The 20,615-nt window shown below is 37.0% G+C and overlaps 1 protein-coding gene across 1 annotated transcript in view; it reads right to left on the bottom strand.

Moving 5' to 3' along the window:
- Positions 1 to 20,615, bottom strand: part of LOC128685266 (uncharacterized) — a 245,819-nt gene that overhangs the window by 189,944 nt on the left and 35,260 nt on the right. The window contains exons 3-5 of the mRNA XM_070083031.1: positions 13,665 to 13,827; positions 9,955 to 10,016; positions 2,021 to 2,135 (exon numbers count right to left, since the gene is read on the bottom strand). Of these exons, the coding sequence (XP_069939132.1) occupies positions 2,021 to 2,135; positions 9,955 to 10,016; positions 13,665 to 13,815 (328 nt within the window). The 5' untranslated portion in view covers positions 13,816 to 13,827. The remainder of the gene's footprint in view (positions 1 to 2,020; positions 2,136 to 9,954; positions 10,017 to 13,664; positions 13,828 to 20,615) is intronic.

Below are 20,615 nucleotides of genomic sequence, written 5' to 3'. Positions count from 1 at the left end.
TGGGCAAAAACACATGACGTCCTAATCCATTATACGTATTTAAATATATATATATATATATATATATATATATATATATATATATATATATATATATATATATATATATATAAATATATATATGTATATATATATATATGTCGTGCCGAATATGTAAAACTGGTCAATTAGCAAGAACTCATTTAAAATTAAGTCCTTTCTAAAATTTTCTCTTATACGTTTAAAGATATATATTTTTCATTAATGTTGATGTAAAAATTTATAATTTTGCACCAAAAGGAACTTAGAAAACTTACCTAACCTTATTATAACAAGAACAATTTATTTTAGCCTAACCCAACTAAATATATTCTAGATTTGTTTACAATAATTTAATACTAAACAAACACAGTGAAATGTATTTTTTTTCGTTAGGTTCAGAATGATTTTGGCGAAATTATTGCATACACAAATTTTCACTTGTCCTATATGGCAAGATGTGCGTTGCTATTTAAGCCAAGATCGCAAGTTCTGCCTATTCGGCACGATATATATATATATATATATATATATAGATATATATATATATATATATATATATATATATATATATATATATATATATATATATAAACTGGATACTAGAATAAATATATAAACTAGATATAAAAACAAACAAGACGTAATCAACAAAGAATCCAACTCTGATAGGCGATGACATTCTTTTCTAAGTGACAAGGCTGTTAGATAACCTGAAGCCTTTACTTGATTTTCACCAGTGACATGTTTTCTCTCTATATACTGCACTCTCTTATTCTTTTGTATCATTAGGAGTGATCAACTTCCAAGAAATAAAGCATTTCCAACAAAGATGCCCTTAGTTTGTAGACTTAATTTCTTTCATCCACATTGTTGGTATCGTTATACCTTGTACTTAATGCAATATAAAGGGAATATAAAATCTCACTATGGTCAGATTTGTACATACACCCTTATAGGTCAACCTCTGCCGTTGTCTAATTAGGAGACACCTTTCTTGTTATATTTAAAGCTATCCACTGAAGGTTTTGGAGGTTATTCGAGCCATTTCCACGGTGGGGTCTGTCAAAGATCCATTGTGACCTCTATAATACTGTTCTTTTGCGCTACCGCTCACATCTGACTAGAGAGCGCATAATAAACATGCCGCTCAGGTGGCACAACTAACTTAGGTAATTGGAAACGTGAATACACCAGTTTTTCCAGGAAATCGTCAATGTTACCACACGCAAAAGTTGAAAATTTGAAGTCGATCGGACGAGGCATTCTTCAATTATTAAAGAAATAAGAAGGAAAGGTTGGAAGAACAAAATTAAGGCAACCTCTTACAGGTTCCCCTTCGGAGATACATAAATAAAACGGCAGCATTGGAATCTTGGCTCCCCTGCTCCAATACATCTTCGGTTTTACGAAAGGCTTCAGTAACAAAGACTGTTGTCACTGTTCAGTCAGGTCCTTCAGTGTAGTAATCTTCATCAACCCTACAAAGAATTTCAAGCCAATGCAATCGTAATTTTCTTCCTCCTGATATGCAAAGAAGTTTTCGACCACCTTCTAGTCTGGCTTCAGGAATATCTGTAGGTTAGAATTAGAATAACTTCCAGAAACAAAACTCCAGTTATATTATAGAAATTATAAATCTACAGACTGGAGTCTTCAGCTCTCCTTTTTAGATATACTAATTATATAAACAAGGCTAATTTTTTTTTCTAAACAGGTACAAGGATACTGAGTTATGCATCAGGCCTCGCGCTAGTTGTCTTGGAAAAAACACTTCTGACGTTTGTATTTACAACATATGCATACAAATTAACAACTTAACACACGATGAGAGTGAATCTTTCCCACCTTCACCTCCATGACGCTCCTCTCACAAAAACCTCTTCTTAATATATCTCATCATCGAAGCTGAACCCCTATAAAACCAAGCAAAGCATTCTTCGCTTGCTTTACTTTGCATTGTTTTTGAGGAAGAGAGGCAGGTTTACGTGTCGGTACTCACCTGAATTGCCCTGGTAGTCGCCGAGGCTGTTGAGTGTGTATTTGCCGTCGTTTTTGTTGATCACCAGATTGCCATAAGTGGCGTGCAGTGTACTGCTCTGGTTCACCATCACTATCTGTGGAGGTTGGAGGGTAGTAAGATAACTGGAAACTGGACGAAGATCATTCAGGGCTTTCATATGACCTGTAGAAAATACTGTATATTTTCCGAAAATACAGTGTATTTTCTATGTAAATTAGTGAAATACATTGTAGTTAACAAAAATTAATTTGTAAATAAAAGGGAACCAGCGACAGTGTGTTAGCGTCGCTTGGGAAGGGAGACGCCATTGTTTTGGGAAAGGGCTAAGACACGCTAGTGAAACGTGAATATTTTTCGTCGCTCTGGAGGTTAAATTGTGGTTGAAACCCCTCAAATAGGAGCAGAAATTGTTGGAATTACAGTTCTGCAGAACATGAGAGGAAGGCAAGTGGACAGGACAATCAGGGAACCCCAGTTAGGTCATATTTATATTTATAATGAAATTTTGGCCAGTATTTTCTTCATATTTTAGGCAAGGGTTTATGTGTGACACACCAAGTAATCTCCAGACAAATTGGTGAGTGGTATTAATATAAATTCTCCTTCTGATATATAAATATATATATTCATTAACTAAATTTTACAGTCCACATGTTTATATTTATGATTTACCAGAATTTCTGGTGATGTGTATTTCATTTGAAATATAGGTCCAGATTGACTTGTGGAGATATGAATGGAGTCGGTATCGAAGGAGGACATTTTTTGCGACCTAGGATGTCCTGAAATTCCTATGTCTCTGTAACCTTGATAAAGAATAATTATCTTTGTTACCAGTTGCTAGTATGTATCTTATGAGGTTCATCCAGATAATTTTAATATTCCACATAGTTGACCATTGGTCCTTGTTCGAACCGGATGTAATTAGTGAAGTCATTAATTAGTGAATTAATTATTTAATAATTATAAGTGACATGACTGAAGGAAGTGGATATTGGGTCCACAAATTTACTTAATTGTGTAGTGGATTATAATTACTACAATAATGATTTTGCTACGCTCAAGTGTAGCTAGGATTTATTCAAGGGTAAGTTGTAATATTTACCTTTATAAAGTGCATAATTAAGTACATAATCAGTGTTATTAATTAAGTTGAATTTAATATTTTGCACCATGGGTGAAAATGAGGAAATTAATGTAGATGACAAGCCCAAGGAATTTAGAACCAAGAAAACATCATTACAGTCTCGAAAGGGCCATGTAACAAAGGCATACAATAAATGTTTGGAATTAATGAATCAGGAAACTGTGAATACTGATGATTTAAAAATGTATTTAGATGCTTTAGGGAATAGATATGATTCATACAAATTATTTTACAAAAAAATATGAAGGAGATTTGTTAGTAAATTGTGCAGATGAGACAGAAATGGATCTTATGATTAACCAGTATTATGAATTAGAAAAAAAAAATTCTTTCTTGTAAAAGCCAGTCTTTGAATAATTTAAAAGGTGTAACCCAGGCAGTTAGTCAACCTATACAAGTAAATAAGATGTCTTTGCCAAAACTCCCAGAATTATGTTTATTTGTATTTAATCCTGGAGAAAACTAGAAGGAGTTTTGGTCAATTTTTAAAGCAGTGATCTAGCCTGTGTAACTAAATTATTTTACCTCAAAGGACAGGTAAGAGGAGATGCTCACATACTCATTCAAGCCTTTCCCAATGTAGATGATTCTTACAAGGAAACAGTTGACTTGTTGAAAGTCACTTATGGCAATATAGAACAAAGTAGGTTGGCTTTAGTATCTATCACTGTTAATTTAAAAACTCCAGATTACACTTACAAAGGTTTACAACAGTTTAGAGTTAAACTGGAGAGCACTCTCAAAACTTTAAGTAATAAATATAATCTGAAGGAATCAGACTGGTTATTAAGTGCCATTGTACAGAATAAATTAAGCTGTAAAACACTTGAATGGTCTCGAACAATTATCACAAAGGTTATTTTGGCCTAGAGGAAATAAGACTAGGTCTACAAGAATTAATTGTTCAGTTGCAGACCAGCCAACTAACTCATTTTAAAGATGCAACACGTAATAACTCTGAGGTATCTGTCAAGTTTCACAAAGGGAAAAATTATCCCAATGTTATCAATCAAAATTCATCTCCTGAAAAGAGTTGCATAGGTGCATATCAAGTAGCAGGAATGAGAAATAGTGATTCTCCACAAAGAAGAATAACTGCCTTCCTAAGAGTAGTCCACTTAATAAGAAACCAATCAAGAAAAGAGAGATTGTCTCTTCTGCAAGGGTACTCATTTTTCTAAGAATTGCAATGCATACAATTCATGGGATGATAAAGTTGAAAGATTGGAAGAACTTGACAAATGTATCAGATGTCTAGGTAATCACAATGTAAAGGATTGTCATGCCAAATTAAACAACTGTTATCAATGTCACAAAGAAAGGCACCATTTAGTCATGTGTAAGGGTTTATATGATAATGGTGATAATAATGATAACGTTGACAACCCTGATACAACAGAAGCTAATGTAAAGATTGCTGCTAATGTTAATAATGATGGTTTTGCTGAAGTAGCCTTACCTGTGTTAGAGGCAAAAATTGATGATAAAAGGCATAAATTAAAAAATGTAAATGCATTGTTAGACCAGGGATCACAACGTACTTTCATAAAACGTAAATGCCTTAATGGAATGAAGGTGCAAATGGGAGATCCTACAACTCTAAAATTATCTGGTTTTCTATCAGATAAAAGGGTTCAATTGTATGACACTGTTTATGTAACTGTCAGTTTGGGCAATGAGAAAAAATGTATTAATGCAGCAATTGTAGATAGGCTCCCAGAGAAAAAAATCTACAATTGGGCTTAGTAAAACTACAGAAAAGCTTTCACATCCTGTAAATTTAGCACCTTCTGGTGTAAATGATAATTCTTTAGGCCCAATAAATATTTTGATAGGTAGTGACTATTATGCCTCCTTTGTAAAGGGTATGACAAAGAAATGTGGTGTCACCCTTTTAATTAAAGACTGCAGGAGGCCATGTAATGTATGGTAGGATTCCTCGTAATAATAATGCATGGCTAGAGGAAACTATAAATACCATCACTGTGTGTCTTACTCATGAAATCGTGCCCCAGTATAATTCTTCCATAAAGGAAGGTGTTGAACCAGTGAATAAATTGTGGGAATTAGACAGCATTGGAATCAATGTAAATGAGGAAAGTTCAGACAAATCTTTTACTCAGGAACAGTACATGAGAAATGTAAAATTTGAATCTGGCCAACACTGGGTGCGACTTCCGTGGAGACTGAACCATCCAGGATTGCCCACTAATTACAGGATGGCATATGGACAATTAAAGGCTCAACTCCGTGAACTGAGTAAGACACCAGAATTGTTGACTGCCTATAATGATATAATTATTGAACAGTTAAATAATAAATTTATAGAGGAGGTACCTCCTGAGCAAGCCAAAATTTATGGTCACTGTTTGCCACATCACGAAGTGAAGAAGGATTCTAAGACCACTCCTCTGAGGATTGTGTTTAATTGTAGTGCCAGGAGTAACAAAAATGTGCCTAGTTTAAATGACTGTTTGATGACAGGTCCGTCGTTGACGGAAAAATTAGGAGATATCTTATTAAATTTCAGGATGAAGAATTATGCCTTTATAGCTGACATAAGTAAAGCTTTCCAAAGAGTGAGTTTACAAGAGGCTGACCGGGATTGTACCTGCTTCTTATGGCCTGAGAATCCTATTGATCCACTTAACCCTCTGAAAACCTTTCGCTTTAGGAGCGTATTATTTGGTGCTACATCCAGTCCGTTCCTACTTCAAGCGACGATAAATGCACACCTTAAACGTATGAGAAGTCCATTGAGTAAGGTAATGAGTAAACAATTTTATGTGGACAATTTCCTGTGTGTGACGTCAACTGAAGAGGAACTGTTAATGACATATGGAAAGGGTAATAAAATAATGCAAAGTGCAAATATGCCTATGAGGGAATGGAATAGTAATGCGTCCAAATTAAAGGACAAAATAAATAAAGATTACCCTGGAGATGAAGTACCAAAATGTAGTAATGTATTGGGATTAACTTGGGATACTGAGAGAGACTTGTTAATGTTTAAACGTAATAATTACAGTATGCCCAATAAATTAACCAAGAGAGTCTTGCTAGCTGAAGTTTCTAAATGTTTTGATCCACTAGGCTTAGTGTCACCCCTTACTATAAGAGAGAAATTGTTAATCCAAGAAGCATGGAAGCTTAAATGTGCTTGGGATGAAACTCTACCTTAGGAATTCATTAACAGGTGGGAAGAATTAATTGGTGGTTATGAAAAAATTCCAATGTTGGAGTTCCCACACCAGGTGGCCAATCCAGATGGAAAAAATATACTCCACATTTTTTGCGATGCTTCAAATTTGGCGTATGGAGCAGTCGCTTACCTTTAATGTAATAGTGTTATTTCTCTTATGTCTAAGACAAAAGTGTCTCCAATTAAATCATGTACCTTACCTCAGTTGGAATTAACAGCCATTTATGTAGGTGTCAAATTCACTAATTATATAAGAAATAAGTTGCAGGAGATAAATATTAGCGACACTGTAATTTGGTCTGATAATGAGGTATCCTTACAATGGATTCGTAATGGAAACAGTAAAATTGTGTACGTACAAAACACAGTCGCTGAAATTAATCAGATGCAAGAGAAATATAATAGTTTGGTTCAGCATATGTTAACATTTAATCATATACCTGGTGAGGAGAATCCAACTGAATTCTTGTCTTGAGATTTACCTTATGCTAAATTCGTAAATGCTGTATCATGTTTTAAAGGACCGAGCTGATTGGTAAATAGTTAATTGGCTTATACAAAAGGCCTATATTGCTCCTGTTGAAATTACTGTGACCACAGCTTCAATAGTTTGTCCTTCCTTAGCTACTGATATAAATAGGTATTCTTCTTTACCCAACTAATCAATGTAACTAAGTTGGCGTTTAAATTTCTAAACAAAATGAATGTCTCATACAATTTTTCACATCCTCTTGAGTATTGGATAAAGAGGGTACAGGAAGAAATCTATGGAAATGAAATTAAATTGATGATGGAAAGAAAAATTGTGAAGGGTTCCATAATAGAGAAATTGGGGCTGTATTTAGAGAACAATGTAATTAGGTGCAGAGGTAGGTTACAAAATGCTGAATTGGGTGATTATGCTAAACACCCTATTTTACTGCCCAAAACTCATCATCTAACAATTTAAATGCCCATAAAAATGTAATGCATGGTGGGGTACAGGATACCTTAAATTGTATTAGGGAAACATTCTGGATTCCACAAGGACGGCAAAGTGTAAAAAGGGTCATTAAATCTTGTGTAATATGTTGCCATGTGGATGCCAGATCCTATATGTACCCAGGTCCTCCACCATTGCCAAAGGAGTGTGTACAATTAGTGAAACCATTTGATGTAACAGGTGTAGACTATAGTGGTCCAATCATTTTAACAGGTACTTCAGATGGTGTTCCACTGAAAGTGTATGTATACTTGTTCACCTGTACTGCTACTAGGGCAGTTCATTTAGAAGTGGCTCAGGACTTGTCTGCAGAACAGTTTATACAGCTGTTTCGAAAATTTGCAGCTAGGAGATCCTGTCCGAGATTGATGATTTCGGATAATGCCACCAATTTTGTAGCGGGTGCTCAACACTTGATAGAATTAAATAAGACTAATGATGTTCAGTCCCTGTTAACCCAACGAGGGTGTACCTGGAAATTTATTACTCTCAGAGCCCTTTGGCAGGGGGGGCTGTACGAAAGACTGATAGGCACAGTGGTGTCTCCATAAAGTACTACACAGGAAGAGAATTAATTTGGAGGAATTCCATGCAGTGTTGGTGGAGGCGGAGAATCGGATAAATAATCGCCCTCTCTCATACATGAGTGATACACCTGATGCAGATGTATTAACACCTTCTCACCTAATATGTGGAAGGAAATTGGAAACTACCCCTGTCTATAGAAATAATCCTGAAGAAAGTGATGAAGATTACAATGATGCAGCAGTGTTGTGTGATAAATTTAAGATGTTAAATAAAGTAAGTGATCATTGGTGTAATGTGTGGAGCAAGGAATATCTTCTTACTCTACGTGAACACTCTTATGGTGCTACAGAGGCAGTAAATTGGCAGAACATTCAACCAGGTGATATTGTGTTAATTGATACTGAAAAGCATCAAACATTGTGGCCTCTGGGCCAAGTATTGACATTGTATCCAGATGCACAAGGTGTTGTCAGGAATGTCAAAGTGTTGTGTCGTGGCCAGGAAAGTTAACGCACGATTAATAAATTGATTCCCTTGGACTCTTAGGGAAAGTGACACGACTGATATTGAAGATAGTTTTCACCAAGCAATGCAAGAAGATGAAATTGTGGTAAGACCTACTAGGAAAACAGCCACTCAAGCCAGAACTGGCTGGAATCGTCTCCTAGAGGAAGGAGCAATTTGAGTCGTTTAGCAACGAATTCCGCTCGGCCGCAGTGTGGAAAATACTGCATGTTTTCCAAAAATACAGTGTATTTTGTATGTAAATTAGTGAAATACATTGAAGTTAATAAAAATTAATTTGTAAATAAAACAGGAACCAACAACAGTGTTAGCGTCACTTGAGAAAGGAGACGCCATTGTTTGGGGAAGGGGCTAAGACACGCTAGTGTAACGTGAATAAATTTCGTCGCTCTGGAGGTTAAATTGTGGTTGAAACCCCTCAAATAGGAGCAGAAATTGTTGGAATTGCAGTCCTGCAGAACGTGAGAAGGCAGCGAGTGGACTGAACAATCCGGGAACCCCGGTTAAGTCATGTCCATATTTATGATGAAATTCTGGCCAGTATTTTCTTCACATTTTAGGCAGGGGTTTATGTGTGACACACCAAGTAATCTCCAGACAAATTGGTGAGTGGTATTAATATAAATTCATTAACTAAATTTAACATACAGTCCACATATTTATATTAATGATTTACCAGAATTTCTGGTGATGTGTACTTCATTTGAAATTAATGTAGGTCCAGAGTGACTTGTGGAGATATGAGAGTAGTAGGAATCGAAGGGGCACATTTTTTGCGACCTAGGATGTCCTAAAATTCCTACGTCTCTGTAACCTTGATAAAGAATAATTATATTTGTTACTAATTACTGGTATGTATCTTATGAGGTTCATCCAGGTAATTTTAATATTTCACATGACCTACGATTTGACCATGTAAGTAATTCAGCTCTCATTCACACAGGAAAAAAATGATAAAATTAATAAACAATGAAATTAGAAGAATAAAACATCCAATACTAATAAATGGTGTCATACCATGTTAAAATAACCAGCATTTGGTAAATATATTTTAAAACATTATTATTAAAAGTTCTCAGAGGTCTCTAAATGCATCTTAGCAATTATAAAAATCTATGACGAAAGGAGAAAAGTCTAAGCATTACTACATACTAAAAATGTGTTCCACGATCAAGGTCGATCAAGAAGAGAGAAGATACCTAGAAAATGAAATTTATTACAAAAAGAAATACTGTGATGTAGGCAGAGACATGGAGTCATTGAGTGATTCCTAATTGCGTGTAATGCAGAATATTGTTTATCGCCGGAAAACTGCATTTGTTTAATTTCTAGCCTCTCTTTCTCTATTATCTGATCTTCTCAGTCTTGTTATTCACTTAACACTTACTAATTCAATCCGTTTACATGCAGATATACATATTTACATATGATGGGTATACATTGTTACTATGTATATCCAGCCAACTTAAATAAATTTAAAAATATCTTATTTTATAAATTGTGAGCAAGAAATATCTGAGGTAACTTACCTTCATAACAAGAGGTCGTACTGTATTACTGTTCCAGTTGAGAGCTGCCAGGTACTGGAGTCCTGTAGAGTAAACACTTAGTATACTTAGTCTCACAAGTCTTAATGATACAATGGTACTGAACAAGCATTATAACATACATAAAGTAAACTACGTTCCATGTTAATATTTTTGGTCATTAAATACACAATTTAGTCAGTCGTTCGATCAAAGTCAGTGACTCTCTCTCCATCTGTCTGTCTGTCTATCTGCCTCTTTGTCGTTGTCCATCTGTCTGTCTGTCTTTGTCCATCTGTCTGTCTATCTGCATCTCTGTCTTTGTCCATCTCTCTCTCTTTCTCTCTCTCTCTCTCTCTCTCTCTCTCTCTCTCTCTCTCTATGGTTCTCACTCTAATTTACACAAGGGTTTCACAGGGTTAGTTTAAGAGTTCCTAACTCAATTTACATGCTAAGAGCTGCTTCCTACTCAGATCATTTAAGAACCTGTTATTACTATGAGACATACAAATAGATGAAATGATGAAATTGAAGACATCTGTGGGCCTGGAATTTTACATGGTCAAATGACTTTATTTCGTGGATGTCATTATGCTGTACAAATATGTTCCAGACTCGAGTCATCCTAAGAATAAATTATCTCAGAGTGTATTTGTTGCTTGCTGCCCGTCTTGTATAGAAACTCACTTCTCACTGCCCTCGGGTGGAGCCAAGTGAGGTACTTTGACAATATTAACCTTGTACAAAACAATTAGGTCATCCACGTCCCTGCTATGTTGAAGGCTCTACTGAAATAACAGAACTATCCAGACTGGACCCAGGTGAGAGATGATCCGTCTTGCTCTCTTCTCCATTCTATCATGAGGTCGCAGATGAGACAGAGGGCAGGCAATTCTAGAAAGCAGAGCATATTTAAAGTGTGAACCTACCTGTGCCTCGTACAGAATCTTGCAACCTCCACTGCTCGACAGTAGAGGTCGAGGTTCTGTAAGCTTCTTGGCACCTTTGTTTGCAGTATTTACATCGTGGTTCTTCATGGTTAGTTTGGAGCCAGATTTCACCCCAGGGATATCAAATTCGACCCCAGATATGAACACTCTTCCATTCATTCTTACCACTGCCCCAGCATTACCATCATAGTGCCTAGAGAAGATAATCATGATTTGCTTTTTCTCAGTAGCAAATGTGACCTACCAGCGTTTTCTCCAGGCTGATATAGATGAAACCTGGCAAATGATGTAACTAAGAGCAGTTGGCACTTCCTCTCTTGGATAAGTAAACGTCCGGGTACAGCCGTCTGCATGTACCTGGTTTTCTGGTATGATATGAAGAAAGTCATTGAATAAGACATTCCATAACACTGGCCCAAGCACACTTCCTTGTGAAAAACTTGCACCAATAGGATGTCCTGCTAACTATGTCTCTTTGAAAACTACGCTAGAGATTACCCGAAAGGTAATCACTGAGAAGTCATAGTGTAGAGATTGCGATTTCAAGTGCTTGCAGTTATGCCAACAATCCCTGTTCCCATACTCGGTCGAAAGTACCAGCAATGTCCAGTGCTACTACACAGTTAAACCTCTCCACTTAGAGTGGAGTAGAGTTAACTTTCTGAAGCAATTTGACGGTCACAAAGATACGAGTGGAAGTCAAAAAACTCTGCCATTTGTCTTGAGATTTTTTTTTTTTTTTTTTTTTTTTTTTTAAAAAGGGTTTGACAAGGTTAAGGATCCCTAGCTTTATTGACAAGCTATTTACAGGTTAATGATTCCTAACTTTATTGGCAAGCTAAGAGCTGTTACCTACATCAGCTCATTTGAAAGGATCTTGCCAGTGATTGACAGGAGTGACACTGGTCAGGAATCTTGGGCTCAACTTATCTGGGCCCACAGCCTTTTCTTGGTCCAGCTATTTAAGAAGATACACTTCATCCTGTCTTATTGTCACCACTGACACAGCCTTGCGGCTAGTCATGGAGAGTTCCCTTGCTGGATCAGGAACTTGCATCGTGGCAGCAAAGTGTTCGGCAAAAAGGTCGGCTTTCTCCTGTCTGGTTCCTTCCTGCCGATACAGAGGTGGAATAATTAAATCAATTGCATGACTATGTCGGTCTTTGGCCATGAACCAACACGTTCTCAAGCCCACTCTACCAGATGCCTGCTTTCTTTTTGTTTTAGCCTCCCATCTACAGATGGCCCGCGTTTGGACTTCTCCCATTTGACAATATGCTTACCTGTACAGGTTCCTGTTATAGATAGTGGGATGCCTCTTATACTTTATCCAAGCCATGTGCTTAGCAACATCAGCAGCCTCTCGATAAAGAAAGCCGAACCAAGGCTGATCTGTAGGCTTCGTCTCATGCTGCCGGTAAGGGATGTGTTCTTGTTGGAGATTATGGCTGTGTTCAGTGAAGGCATTTACTTGGCTGTCAACATCACCTTAATGAAGAGAATGCCAATCGGAGGTGGCGAGTTTAGAGCAAAGGGCCGGCTGGTTTCCTCTTCCCTAAGCCAGATTCTTTACCTCCTTCTGTTGAAATCTTCAGTGTCGTAAAGACAGCCTTGTGGTAACATGATCCAACATAACCAAAAGGTTGGTAGTGACTATGCCTTCCTGTAGAACACTCATTACTGAGTCGAGGGAGAAGCCAGAGATGTGAATAAGGAAATGAATGAAAGTTTCTCGTGTCAAACACTGCAAGAAAGTCATCAAAGTTGGTTGAGATCACGAACAATTATTGTAAATTGACATTCATGTTGCAGAAGGAAGTCCACATTTTCTATTAGAAGTTGATGGGGTCTGCATGTTGCCACTGAGGTCTGTACATCGCACATGCTCTCTCTCTCTCTCTCTCTCTCTCTCTCTCTCTCTCTCTCTCTCTCTCTCTCTCTCCCCGTCCAATAAGACTGCATTGACCAATGCATGCTGGAAAACTTTAATATTCAATCAAAGAGGTATAATGCCCCAATCCAAAGGCCTGTAGAGTTGCACTTTTCTGAGGTGTAAGAATTTACGTTTCTCACAAACAAATATATAATGAATTATCCTAGCCTATCTTAAAAATAATAAGTTTTGACCACGAAATAGTTATTAAAAATTAAGTTGGCAAACTGGCTTTTACATAATTTAATACCAATTAACAACTAGCTGTTTCCTCTGAATAAGATAACTCTTAAGATGCAGTTTGCTAGTTATTGCATTGAAATCAAGATCCCAATATATTCAACAAAGTCGGCATATTAGCATCTGTAAAGAATACAAACAATCCCAACCTTTCTCTGGTTATTGCTCAATGTGTTTATTAAAACTGTTAGAGTGCAATGTGCACAGCCCAATAACAATGATCTTTTCTTTGAGCAAAATAAACTCGAGCTGTAAGTTTGACGCCAGTCAGAAAGTGTTTTCTCATGTTATTGCTTGAAAATCTCTGCACTATTTTTAAACAGAAAATTAGCAGTTTGTCACCTACACAGCTCAGTGTCAATACAAATCTTCATCCAAGTAAGAGACTCCAGTGTTGAAAATTTGAAGTCGATAAAAAAGAGAAGTTCTTAAGTTATCTCTCGAAAAAGTTTAAGGAAAAAAAACAAATCTGACTACCATTGTAGGAAATTGTTTATCAGATACCTAATTCCCGCTCATAAATTTCAAACAAGATTACACGTCCCACACTGCATTTTGTAGGTGAGTGACTGAGATAACAGAGTACCTACCAATAAAATATGATTTTGGGGCGTTAATATTGGGCTGGCCATAGCCCACAGTGTAGGATGACAGGTTTAACTGAAGGTCATCAGATGACTGGGTGGAGTGCCACAAGACCAGTGTCCATCCTCCTTCATAGCTACCTGGCTCTTGGCCCATGTCACACAACGCCTGATGGAGAATATATGACTATGTAGCGTGCATCGCGCTTAGTGAATGGAGAATCAACCCTTCACAAATTCTATATTAACTACAGTTAAGCACTTCACATAAGATAACAAAACTAATAATAATACTCACCTGAAGGAGACATAAATGAAGCATCATTACTGCAGTGTTGACTTACCATTAGTAAAGATGCGAGCTCATGTAAATGTGTTGATAAGTACCTAGATAGTTACCTTGTACAATTATGTAGATAGTGAGGCTCAGTGTTTAATGTATAATATTACATAACTCAATATAATGTAATATATAACGAAACAAGAGCAAGTATTGAGACATTCATTAAGGTTACGTTTCGCTCTTCTGAAGTTTCAGTTCAATACACACTATACATGAGTAAGGAGGTTATATAAGGAGAACATGGAAAAATTGAGCTAAGTCAAGAAGAAGAAAAAGAAGAAGAAGATTGAAAGGAAAACAATAAAGGAGAAAGAGAAGCGATGTTTTCTTATGTGGTGGTAGGAACAGAAGCAGAGCAGGTAGCAGTGATCTCTTATCTGGAAACAACAACAACAACAGCAGCAGCAGCAGCAGCAGCAGCAGCAGCAGCAGCAGCAGCAGCAGCAGCAGCAGCAGCAGCAGCAGCATCAGCAACAGTAGATTAAGTGGTTTGTTTTGATAAGGTGATGGTTGGATTTGTAGTTTTTTGGAGGGTTGTTGTTAATATGTCTACCTATTTCTTTCTTTGTTCTGTGTAAATATGTTTGAAATAGATATTAATGGTTTATTTAGACATTTGTGTCTGTGGGTGATCGGTTCATTAATTAAACCCTAAGCAAACTTCATTCCATCTAATAAAGTGACTAGTGAAGTTTCGGAGTTTTAAACAAAAGTTGTTCAGGTTTTCGCATCTCTCGTCACTAGGTTTTGCGCTGTTTATCTCGGTCTTTACATGGGATAATGTAAACCCCATAATCGGCTGGTTTAAGATTTGCCGTTTTGGTCCTGGTGAGGTCTGTCATGGAGGAGCTGGAGGCTATGGTGACTCTGGTGTTAACTCGTGCGAATACTTTCTAGGCAAGTTGAATGTTGGGAAGGTTGAAAACTTTGTACAAAGTGATCTCAGTAATTGTAGAGTTGATGATGTGAAGTATTTGTTTTTTGCAGTTTTTGGTGAAAAAAAGTAAGGAAAGTGTTTCTTGGTGAGGTATTGGTGTATGTCGAAGCATTACCCAAGAAATTTTTGGGCTGCAGATTTAGTGTAATTTCAGGGAACAGCTGATGCTGACTGACTGAAGTAGAAATGTAAAAGGTAATTCATTTTTGCTTGTAGACTTCTTGTAGATTATGAATCTTAAGATATTATTCAATTTGTAGATGACGACATCGATGAATCTCATTCTGTCATTGGTCTCCTCTCGAAATGAATGCAGGGTTGCCTGTTAAAGTTCGTTGAACTCTCTCTGCAGGTTATAAATAACAAAAAATATGAGGGCGATTACGAGGACTTCATTTAGGAATAACGCTCATGTGATGTTGTTGGGGATTATATTGGCGAGGCATTCAGTTTCTGTGTTTCAGTGTTTCTCACATAAGTTCAAGACCTTACTGATGAGGATACTAATGCCCAGCCCTTATGTTTGTCTGAAGAGGCTGTTGTAGAAAGAGGACGTCAAGCGTAAAGAATGGTAGGAGATTATCATTTCAGTTCCTACTGAGTGACCCTCAAACGCTTGTGTATATATATATATATATATATATATATATATATATATATATATATATATATATATATATATATATATATATATATATATTTTTTTTTTTTTTTTTTTTTTTCAACAAGTCGGCCGTCTCCCACCGAGGCAGGGTGACCCAAAAAAGAAAGAAAATCCCCAAAAAGAAAATACTTTCATCATCATTCAACACTTTCACCACACTCGCACATTATCACTGTTTTTGCAGAGGTGCTCAGAATACAACAGTCTAGAAGCATAAACATATAAAGATACACAACATATCCCTCCAAACTGCCAATATCCCAAACCCCTCCTTTAAAGTGCAGGCATTGTACTTCCCATTTCCAGGACTCAAGTCCGACTATATGAAAATAACCGGTTTCCCTGAATCCCTTCACTAAATATTACCCTGCTCACACTCCAACAGATCGTCAGGTCCCAAGTACCATTCGTCTCCATTCACTCCTATCTAACACGCTCACGCACGCTTGCTGGAAGTCCAAGCCCCTTACCCACAAAACCTCCTTTACCCCCTCTCTCCAACCCTTTCGAGGACGACCCCTACCCCGCCTTCCTTCCCCTATAGATTTATATGCTTTCCATGTCATTCTACTGTGATCCATTCTCTCTAAATGACCAAACCACCTCAACAACCCCTCTTCTGCCCTCTGACTAATACTTTTATTAACTCCACACCTTCTCCTAATTTCCACACTCCGAATTTTCTGCATAATATTTACACCACACATTGCCCTTAAACAGGACATCTCCGCTGCCTCCAACCGTCTCCTCGCTGCTGCATTTACCACCCAAGCTTCACACCCATATAAGAGTGTTGGTACTACTATACTTTCATACATTCCCTTCTTTGCCTCCATAGATAACGTTTTTTGACTCCACATATACCTCAACGCACCACTCACCTTTTTTCCCTCATCAATTCTATGATTAACCTCATCCTTCATAAATCCATCCGCCGACACGTCAACTCCCAAGTATCTGAAAACATTCACTTCTTCCATACTCCTCCTCCCCAATTTGATATCCAATTTTTCTTTATCTAAATCATTTGACACCCTCATCACCTTACTCTTTTCTATGTTCACTTTCAACTTTCTACCTTTACACACATTCCCAAACTCATCCACTAACCTTTGCAATTTTTCTTTAGAATCTCCCATAAGCACAGTATCATCAGCAAAAAGTAACTGTGTCAATTCCCATTTTGAATTTGATTCCCCATAATTTAATCCCACCCCTCTCCCAAACACCCTAGCATTTACTTCCTTTACAACCCCATCTATAAATATATTAAACAACCATGGTGACATTACACATCCCTGTCTAAGACCTACTTTTACCGGGAAGTAGTCTCCCTCTCTTCTACACACCCTAACCTGAGCCTCACTATCCTCATAAAAACTCTTTACAGCATTTAATAACTTACCACCTATTCCATATACTTGCAACATCTGCCACATTGCTCCTCTATCCACTCTATCATATGCCTTTTCTAAATCCATAAATGCAATAAAAACTTCCCTATCTTTATCTAAATACTGTTCACATATATGCTTCAATGTAAACACCTGATCTACACATCCCCTACCCACTCTAAAACCTCCTTGCTCATCCGCAATCCTACATTCTGTCTTACCTCTAATTCTTTCAATTATAACCCTACCGTACACTTTTCCTGGTATACTCAGTAAGCTTATTCCTCTATAATTTTTACAGTCTCTTTTGTCCCCTTTCCCTTTATATAAAGGGACTATACATGCTCTCTGCCAATCCCTAGGTACCTTCCCCTCTTTCATACATTTATTAAACAAAAGTACCAACCACTCCAACACTATATCCCCCCCTGCTTTTAACATTTCTGTCATGATCCCATCAGTTCCAGCTGCTTTACCCCCTTTCATTTTACGTAATGCCTCACGTACCTCCCCCACACTTACATTCTGCTCTTCTTCACTCCTAAAAGATGGTATACCTCCCTGACCAGTGCATGAAATTACTGCCTCCCTTTCTTCCTTAACATTTAAAAGTTCCTCAAAATATTCTCGCCATCTACCCAATACCTCCATCTCCCCATCTACTAACTCCCCTACTCTGTTTTTAACTGACAAATCCATATTTTCCCTAGGCTTTCTTAACTTGTTTAACTCACTCCAAAATTTTTTCTTATTTTCATTAAAATTTCTTGACAGTGCCTCTCCCACTCTATCATCTGCTCTCCTTTTGCACTCTCTCACCACTCTCTTTACCTTTCTTTTACTCTCCATATACTCTGCTCTTCTTATAACACTTCTGCTTTGTAAAAACCTCTCATAAGCTACCTTTTTCTCTTTTATCACACCCTTTACTTCATCATTCCACCAATCACTCCTCTTTCCTCCTGCCCCCACCCTCCTATAACCACAAACTTCTGCCCCACATTCTAATACTGCATTTTTAAAACTATTCCAACCCTCTTCAACCCCCCCACTACTCATCTTTGCACTAGCCCACCTTTCTGCCAATAGTCGCTTATATCTCACCCGAACTTCCTCCTCCCTTAGTTTATACACTTTCACTTCCCTCTTACTTGTTGTTGCCACCTTCCTCTTTTCCCATCTACCTCTTACTCTAACTGTAGCTACAACTAAATAATGATCCGATATATCAGTTGCCCCTCTATAAACATGTACATCCTGGAGCCTACCCATCAACCTTTTATCCACCAATACATAATCTAATAAACTACTTTCATTACGTGCTACATCATACCTTGTATATTTATTTATCCTCTTTTTCATAAAATATGTATTACTTATTACCAAATTTCTTTCTACACATAGCTCAATTAAAGGCTCCCCATTTACATTTACCCCTGGCACCCCAAATTTACCTACTACTCCCTCCATAACATTTTTACCCACTTTAGCATTAAAATCCCCAACCACCATTACTCTCACACTTGATTCAAAACTCCCCACGCATTCACTCAACATTTCCCAAAATCTCTCTCTCTCCTCTACACTTCTCTCTTCTCCAGGTGCATACACGCTTATTATAACCCACTTTTCACATCCAATCTTTATTTTACTCCACATAATCCTTGAATTAATACATTTATAGTCCCTCTTTTCCTGCCATAGCTTATCCTTCAACATTATTGCTACTCCTTCTTTAGCTCTAACTCTATTTGAAACCCCTGACCTAATCCCATTTATTCCTCTCCACTGAAACTCTCCCACCCCCTTCAGCTTTGTTTCACTTAAAGCCAGGACATCCAGCTTCTTCTCATTCATAACATCCACAATCATCTCTTTCTTATCATCTGCACAACATCCACGCACATTCAGACTTCCCACTTTGACAATTTTCTTCTTCTTATTCTTTTTAGTAATCTTTACAGGAAAAGGGGTTACTAGCCCATTGTTCCCGGCATTTTAGTTGACTTTTACAACACGCATGGCTTACGGAGGAAAGATTCTTATTCCACTTCCCCATGGATATAAAAGGAAAATTAATAAGACCAAGAACTATTAAGATAAAATCAAAGAAAACTCAGATGAGTGTGTATAAATAAATGTGTACATGTATGTGTAGTGTGACCTAAGTGTAAGTAGAAGCCAAGATCGCAAGTTCTGCCTATTCGGCACGACATATATATATATATATATATATATATATATATATATATATATATATATATATATGTCGTGCCGAATAGGCAGAACTTGCGATCTTGGCTTAAATAGCAACGCTCATCTTGCCATATAAGACAAGCGAAAATTTGTGTATGCAATAATTTCGCCAAAATCATTGTGAACCTAACGAAAAAAATATATTTCACTGTGTTTGTTTAGTATTTAATTACTGTAAACAAATCTAAAATATATTTAGTTGGGATAGGCTAAAATAAATTGCTCTTGTTATAAGAAGGTTAGGTAAGTTTTCTAAGATTCTTTTGGTGCAAAATAAATTTTTTTTACATTAACATTAATGAAAAAAAATATATCTTTAAACGTATAAGAGAAAATTTCAGAAAGGGCTTAATTTTAAATGAGTTCTTGCTAATTGACCAGTTTTACATGTTCGGCACGACATTATATATATATATATATATATATATATATATATATATATATATATATATATATATATATATATATAATATATATATATATATATATATATATATATATATATATATATATATATATATATATATATATATATATATATATATTGTGTCCCTCTCCCCCATCATTGCAAGAATCGCAGAGGTAGACCCGAGAAGAATTCCACGGAAAACGAGAAAATTTGCGCACAGGTTAGCAAAAAAGTCGAAGGAAGAATGGGAGAAATTAAAATAATTACAAGTGACGACACTGTTTCTCCCAAAGATGTGGCCACAACCCTAGAACTAAGACAAGCACCCAACAAGGGGCACTATAGTCAACAGCAACTCTACCTGAAGTCTGCCTGGAGTCTACCAAGAGGAAGACCTCATCCCAGAACAATTAATTTTGCTAAAAAGTCTATAAGGCGATAGTGTCGTTTTCAGCAGGATCTTCAAGAGGCTACACTGGAATTCGACCATAACACCTCAAAGAGGTGGTAAATCCAGTACTCGGCACTTCTGCATCAATTCTCCTCTCCGAGTTTACAACCTCAGTCAACAACTGCCGGGCTGGGCCGATCCCAGAAGAAATTAATTTTTTTTTTTTTGGAGCCTAATTATGCGCATTGAAGAAGAAGGATGGGGGAATCAGATCCATTGCTGTTGGTAACAGTCTTTGACGTCTCGTTCCCAAAGCAACAGTAAGAAATATTCGCCTAGAAGCTGCCAGTTTACTCCAGCCACACCAACTGGGCTCTGGGGTCTCTCAAGGCACTGAAGCCACAGCTCATGCGGCAAGGACCTACCAGAAGACAAGGCAGTAGTCAATTTGACTTTAGATATGCCTTTAGTATGTGGTCTTGCCAGCCGTTCGGGATCGGTTCCCCAATATTTTTCCCTTCATTTCAGCTGGCTACAGCAAACCTTCAATTCTTTTGTTTGGT

Source organism: Cherax quadricarinatus, chromosome 8 (assembly GCF_038502225.1).
Source record: "Cherax quadricarinatus isolate ZL_2023a chromosome 8, ASM3850222v1, whole genome shotgun sequence".
Classification (NCBI taxonomy): Eukaryota; Metazoa; Arthropoda; class Malacostraca; order Decapoda; family Parastacidae; genus Cherax; species Cherax quadricarinatus.
This window is presented reverse-complemented; position numbering and strand designations above follow the sequence as displayed.